Raw genomic sequence first — 7490 nt, forward strand, 5'->3', positions numbered from 1 at the left:
CTCTCTCTCTCTTTTGCTTTCCTTTTGGTCACCTCTCTCTCTCTCACACACACACACACACACACACACACACACACACACACACACACACACACCACTACTGAATAATATTAACTACGTTGAAATGATCACTTATAAGTTTATTAAACAGAAAGGGAAACAAGAATATATGTACCTAAAAAAGTCTTCCCTGTAGATCAAAACTTAAAAACTCACTAACATATAATCCCAAAAAGAAAACAAACTAACAAACTTATGTTTACTAACTTCCCTCTTTCCCTGGAAGTAATGTGCTAAAAGTATATAATGTTAATTTTTCTAAATTCCATCTGGGGACTTTTTTTCTAATGCTACACCTTACTTACCATTAAAAAATTTTTACAATAATTACAATGCCTTAAAATGTTTTTCCTGTAATTATCTCCTTCATAAGTTCATTCTAATATATATAACTTTCCTACAATGCATTAGGATTAGTAGACTAAATAAAATTAGTAGACTGAGTCAAATTAAACTTGTGCAAGTTAGTTAAACATGAGATTTCTATGTAAACATAGACCAAAATAAATGTATAAAACAAAAACAAAAGCGCTGACCCTGTATCATCTACCTACAGCTACATTGCATTGTTCTGTGGAAGGCAAGTTCTAAAATCAACTTTTGTTCCCAAACTACTGGAATAAAGGTTGCTGAGAGATAAAAGCAAGAACCATCCCTCTTACAGTTCCTACTGCCATATGATTTATGGAAGAAAAAATGTTAAAATGGAACCAGCTATAAATTATGGCCAAATGATTTTGTTTAGTTCGATGAGGGGAAAGGGAGCAAAACTCTTAAGTGTTCCTCACCAGACAAGAGCCTTAGATCTTGTACTTCGGCCTTTGGTTTTGTTTCCTTCAGGTGAATTGGTAGCATTTGCCTTATGAGTTTTCTTATGATGTTCAAGGTAAGTCTTTTTGGCAAATGCCTTTCCACATTTATTGCATCTGTGAAGAGAAAAGTTTTTTGTGACTTTCACTTCAATACCAACGTCGGCTACTTCATACTTTTTACTTGGAGAATTGGAAGTGCCATCCTGTTTTGAGTCATTATGTTTTGCCTCATCCCTTGAAGGGCCTCTTTTTGCCACTTTGTTTAGAACAAAATCAATAGGCTTTTTTATAGCTCTGATCTCTAAACTGGCTGTTATTTTCCCAAGGTAACGAGATGACTTTTTATGAACCACAGTTATATGTCTTATCACATCACGTTTCCGACGGGTTTCGTAAGTGCAGAGAGGACACTTGTAGAACTTAACATAAATGTTATTTCCATCTGTGTGCAACTCAATGTGTTTAGTCAAGTTCTGCTTGGAAGTAAACTGGCGTTTACAGAGTTTACAGTAAAGTTGCTTAAAGTCAAAGCCAGCTGAAAGTTTTGGTTTCCTGGTCTTTTGCTGGCCACCTGCAGCCGAAGGGCTGGCTGATTTAGGGCTTTCAGAGTCCGGTTTAACTTTATTTTTCTGTGTTGCTGGTGTGTTCTTTTTTTCATTTGAATGATTTGTTCCCTTGAGTTCATTCTGTGGAGAATGGGTAATGGAAGCGGGTGAAGACTCTACAGAATCTGCTAGCTCAACTTTTACTTCTGAACTGTTGGCAGTGTTATTAGGGCCTTTCTCTCTTTTAGAGTTTGCTCCAGAAAGAGTTATCTTGTGGACAATTTGCATATGTCTCTTAAGCATTATTTGTGAACTGTATTTCCTCTTGCAAAGGAGGCATTTGCATGCAGTTAAATTGTATTCAGCCTTTGAAGACTTTTGTTTGCGAGTCTTAAAAGATTTTTTAGGAGAAGCAGAATCCAGGAACAAAGGCTGCCCAGGCTTTGTCGCTATATCAGGAGTAATTGAATCCCTCCTTAGTCCTCTGTGAACTTCATCAAAATGCCTCCTTACATTCGCTTTTGTAGCAAATGATTTACAACAAACTGGACAGCTCCTACTTAATGAAACTAGAACACTCTTACTGCGTCCTTTTGAAGACTGGTTTGGAGTCTTCCGTGTTTCAATGTATTTTTTTAGTTCTTCCATCTTTTTTTTGTGTACTTTTCGAATGTGACGACGGACACCTCGTCTAGAATTGAATTCTTTTCTACAAAGACAACATATCAACTGGTGACCAAGGTCAGAACTGTCAGACGTCTCCAAGTCAGCCTGTGATTCCTGAGGTTGCTCCTCAGTGGGAGCTGCAGCTTCATCTACAACAGTCTCTATAGGAGGAGGCTCTATGGCCTCCACCACCTCTGTATCTGCGTCGGGGACTGCTTTCAGCTGTTCCGAGCTTGTCTCCGGTATTTGAACTTCAGTTTGTTCAGGTGTACTGCTTGACTCGGTCACTTCAGCAGGGTTATCAGTCCTTGAAATATATTGAAACACTGCATTTTGGTTGGTTTCTATGGGTTCTAGCTTAATAATATATTCTCTCTTGTCCACTCTTGGATATATGGCTTCTAGGAGATCACTTATGGCTTGGCTTTGTTTATCGTTTACATCAGGAAGATCTGTTAAGAAAATAAAAATTGTTTTTAACCTGAAAGAATTAACTTGTTCTCACCCTCTAATATTTTAAATATAGAATGAAACATCTTTTAGTCATACATGTATCTTTTTATAGCATTATCTACTTTCAGCATTTTGTGAATATAAACCTAGTTATTAACTAAATTAAAACTTTGCTTTAATTTACCAAATGAAAAAGGTATAATCTAAAATGGTACTTCTGCTTCTAAGTTCCCTTATTATAAAATACACAAGCACATGGATTACTCTAAACAATAAAAATACGATCACTTATTTTTTAGTCTGGAAATTTTAGAATACCAAAGCCAACTCAAGAAGTTACAACCCAGAATGGATAAAATTCTGATGTTACTTGAAGGATATGATGAAGGATGTTACTATACATATGATTTTTAATACAATATAGTAGCATTCAAGTTAATGTAAGCCTTAATAAACAATGCAGATTATTTCCACTGGGACAGCTGAACATCTCACAGAAATAAAATATTTGCATATCAACATAAATGACATGAGGTATAAAAACCCAGTCTTATGCAATTTTCTCAACATAATATCTTAATAAAACAATTGGTTAAAAACTATCCATTAGTCTGGTTTTGCTTATTTATTCAATAGCAACCCTTTCAATAGCCAAATAGCATCAAGGCTGGCTGGCATCAGTTATGGTTCCACATACAATTCTAAAATTTAGTTATACTACTAAATCTAATAACCACTGTAATTCTTCTAATACTCTCTCCTTCTCATTTTTCATGAGTGTGATTGGTGTGTATATGTTTACATATGTGTGTGTGTGTGTGTGTGTGTGGAAACCCAAGGTTGATATTCAGTCATCCTCCATCACATCAATCCTTATTCACTGTGGCTGGTCGCTAGTCAGCTTGCTTTAGGGATTCCCGGGTCTCCACAGTCTGAGGCTGACGGGACGCTCCAGACAGGCTACCATCCACTCTGCATGTATGTGGGTCTAGAAACAAAGACTCTGACCCTCAAGCTTTTGTGACGAGCCATCTTCCCAGCCCTCAGTTCTTTTTGTAAATAGTCATGCAGTGTGACAGTACATTCATGAAAGTATATGTAGAACCACCAAGAAGAATGCACAAAAATCTGGCAACTCCATTTATCAAATGCACTATGGAAATTACTTCTATAACTTAATATAGTGAAGAACACCAAGAAATCAAAAACTACTTTAATTAAATTGTTAGATTTTTAAACTATTTTCTCTAGACTACCTTTTAATTTACAGCTCAATAATAAAAAGCTCAATACGATCAAATATAAGCACATGGAATATCTTAAACACTAAAAATGTTATTACTTTTAGTCTCAAAGTTTTAGATCAGCAAAACCAACCCAAAGTTTCTATAACCCAGGATGGATAGAGCACCATAAAGAATATTATCTTAAGTTCCCATAAAATATGACCAAATTCTTTATATTAAAATTTCTTACAAATAGGAAATATTTATACCCTATAATACATTTTAACATAATTTAACAATAATTAAATAAATGCCTTATTATTCAGTTTTTGCATTATATCTCCCTACCAAAAAACTTTAAAACAAAAAAAGGATGAGTTTAAGCTGAAAAATGCAAAAGATCCACAATGTCTCTATGGTATCATGCTACTAAAGTAAGTATCTCATTTTGTAAATCCACAAAGTTTAAATTCCTGAACAAGAAACAATGAAGTTACCTAGTATTACTGTTGTAAAGAATTTATTAACTCTTAAGAAAAAATAACACTACACACATTATTTATTAATACAAACAACATTACATTAAAAACAATTGGTTCCACAACGACTATGAGCATGCTACTTGCTTTTATTCACAAAAAAATAATAATCTTGCTTGTCTAGATTCAATCTAGTACTGGCTATGTTATCTCTAAATAAATTTCACTAAGAACAAATATAACCTTTATATTAAGATCCAGAAAACAATAAAAGGTTAATAAATATTTTTAATGCTCTCTGCCATTCTCAAAGTATCAAGTAATCTACTCACTTTTTGCTACTTACTGGAAGCATTCTCATTTACTTAAGGAGAGTCCAAGTATGTAGTCAATCATACTTAGCAACAAGTTGTTAAATTAAAATAATATACTATTAAATTGCTCCCTTAAAGACAGCATTAATATTCTAACTTTCAAATATTAACTAAACTATATACAGCCCATATAGACATTCAAAAACAATTCTCAATACTTCAATACAAATAAATATACTCACAGATTTAAACTCATAGATTAGGAAAAAACAAATGAAAAACACTGATATAAAGTATATCTAAGAAACTGAATATAACAATATCAAGTGTTTCATATCTTCAACACTAAATTATCTATAACTAGATATCAATTCTACTTTAATGCAAAAAATACACTGAAGCAGTAAAAATACTTAGCTCTAAAATATATAACTGAATATGTGAACATATGAATAAAACTTACTGTCATCCATTTGGAGACTTGGTGGGCAGTAAAATTTTTTATGGGTAATTAAATTTGGTAATCCTCTAAAGAGACTACGGCATAATTTACATTCAAAAATAGTGTCCACATCTTTTAATAAAATATGTTTAAGTTGTTTGGTTCCTGGAGGGAAAAGAAATATATAAAAATTAATTCTGACCTGCGCCTTTTAAAAAGGTATTAATCTGATAATCCAAAAGCACATTTACTCTGAAAACAAAACACAGGTAAGGCCAATGCTATTTCCTACCACAGAACATTATTAACTGATTAATTCCAAGCAAATATTATGGTTTGGCAATTTAGAGAGCCAAACTGTGATGTCCTTCTTCCACTTCAGTAGTCAATCAATTCACTGGTATTCCAAGGCAGTGGTTTTGACATGATTGAGCACTGAAAATAAAAACATATATAAGCCTTCCATAGGGATTGTGATTTGGTAGGTCTGGAAAACATAAGAAATGTTTCTCATCATTTCTTTCCATTTCTGCTGGTTCTGCCAGCTCTTTTCTAAACATGGAAGTGAAAAATAAGATTTTGGTTTTTTTTATGTTTTAACACATTTCTCAATTCATTAAAGGTCCAGTTTTTACCACAAGATTATATATGAGTATCCTTTTAAAATTCAGTTTCCATTACCTCAGGCTCTGGGCCAACATGAAGTTATGCTATTTGGTGATAAAGCAAAGAGCCTTTTCCCCTAGTGAGGGAATTCTGAATTTTGCTCAGGCTTCTGATAGCACTATCAATTTATATATCTCAAGTCCTTATCCATGAGAAATCTTGCCCCAATTCCAATTACTTATCAATATAATTACTGTGGTCTAATATAGCTTATCCATTATATTATAAACCCTCAAAGCATCCAAGACCAAGCCTACCACATTTATAACCACAAATGTTCGGTTCTAATAATAGAAAAGTGCTACTGAGCTAGGGAATCTATGCACGGTGATGGGGATCAAAAGACACAGAATAATTGGCAACAAAAAAAGTTATCAAAACTTTGTTTTTACTTCCTACAGGTCTTTGCTATAGTAACTTACTAATCAATATCAATAGCTTAATATTGCTACTTTCATTGATAAGGTATCCTGAATAGTAATACCCTTAGCATTATTTAAATACTTAATGTTCTGTCATTTAACAAGCATTTTTGCCTGTCTTGAAGCTCTGGTACTACTGAAGAATATAAACTATCTTAACATAGTGTAATTAAAATTGTAGGGTCTACCACACCCAGACATTAGGTGGAACTCCAGAAAGGGAGAAGGAAGTATTGTGGGAGCCAGAGGAGTCAAAGACACCACGGAGACTTAAAGGTTAATCACAACCCTGTATGGGTCTGTGCTAGGTCTTATGTCTACATGCTATGGCTGTTCAGCTTGGCATGTCTGTGGTACTCCTAACAGTATGGGGAGGGGGTGTCTCTGACTCTTTTGCCTGCTCTTGGGATGCTTTACCTCCTACTTGATAAGGGTTTGAGCCTAGTCTTATTCCATCTTGTTATATGCTATGTTCTGTTGGTATCACTTGAAAGCCTGCTCTTTTCTGAAGGGAAAGAGGAGCAGTGGATCTGGGAGAGAAGAGGTGGGGGGTGGGGGGGACTGGGAGGAGAGGAAAGAGAGGAGCTTACAGTTAAGATGCACCATCCAAGAGGAAAATAAAAATGTAGGGTCTATAAAAGTTCAATGCTTCTAACCCAATCTTTAGCAATTTACATTTACCTTTAACTTTTAAGACTGTATTTTATCATTATGTTAAAAATAGGCCAGACCTCAAAATTCTATTGTAAAAAGATAATACAACTTGATAAGAGTAGCCAGACTTTTCTATTTTGTGTGTTCTTTTTCGCACTCTTTAGCCCACCATTCCACCCCTAGTTTCACTCCTTTTTACTAGATCACTAGATAGGAGAGAAAGGAGGAGAGGGAAGGAAAAAGAAGGGGGGAGAGGGAAGGGGAAGAAAAAGAAGAGGGGAGGGGAGGGGATCCTTGAATCTATTTTCTTCTTGTTTCTTCTTTGAGCACAACTACTAACAAACTACAACCAACCCCTCTAATGACCAGCCTCTTGGGGACTAGCATTTATATGTCCTCTGAAAAGTCCCCAGATTTCCAAACACCACACAATCGCAGAAACTACCAGCAAAACCATGCCGCTGCTAATGCACATGGCAAATCATAGAAAGCTGCTTCGAAGCTGTATCCCCATACCTGGATTAAACCAGATTCTTATAATATTTATGTGTTTTTTAAAGAAACCAAATTCCCAGAATTCTCACTACAGATAAGATTTGTTATTCTGAATTCCTGATCTTTCCAAGACTTTTATCATGAATGGGTGTTGGATTTTGTCAAATGCTTTCTCCGCATCTAACAAGATGGTCATGTGGTTTTTGTCTTTGAGTTTGTTTATATAGTGGATTACGTTGATGGATTTCCATATATT

At 34.8% G+C, this 7490-nt stretch overlaps 1 protein-coding gene across 5 annotated transcripts in view; it reads right to left on the minus strand.

Moving 5' to 3' along the window:
• Nucleotides 1-7490, minus strand: part of Znf800 (zinc finger protein 800) — a 23382-nt gene that overhangs the window by 2213 nt on the left and 13679 nt on the right. For 4 of the 5 annotated variants that reach the window (XM_021165601.2, XM_021165602.2, XM_029478582.1 and 1 more), the window contains 2 exons: nucleotides 5019-5162; nucleotides 80-2535 (listed from right to left, as the gene is read on the minus strand). In XM_021165601.2, the coding sequence (XP_021021260.1) occupies nucleotides 845-2535; nucleotides 5019-5162 (1835 nt within the window). In that variant the 3' untranslated portion in view covers nucleotides 80-844. Of the gene's footprint in view, nucleotides 1-79; nucleotides 2536-5018; nucleotides 5163-7490 lie in introns of those variants that run through there. The other variant, XM_021165604.2, reaches the window with a different exon arrangement.

Source organism: Mus caroli, chromosome 6 (genome assembly GCF_900094665.2).
Source record: "Mus caroli chromosome 6, CAROLI_EIJ_v1.1, whole genome shotgun sequence".
NCBI classification, from domain to species: Eukaryota; Metazoa; Chordata; class Mammalia; order Rodentia; family Muridae; genus Mus; species Mus caroli.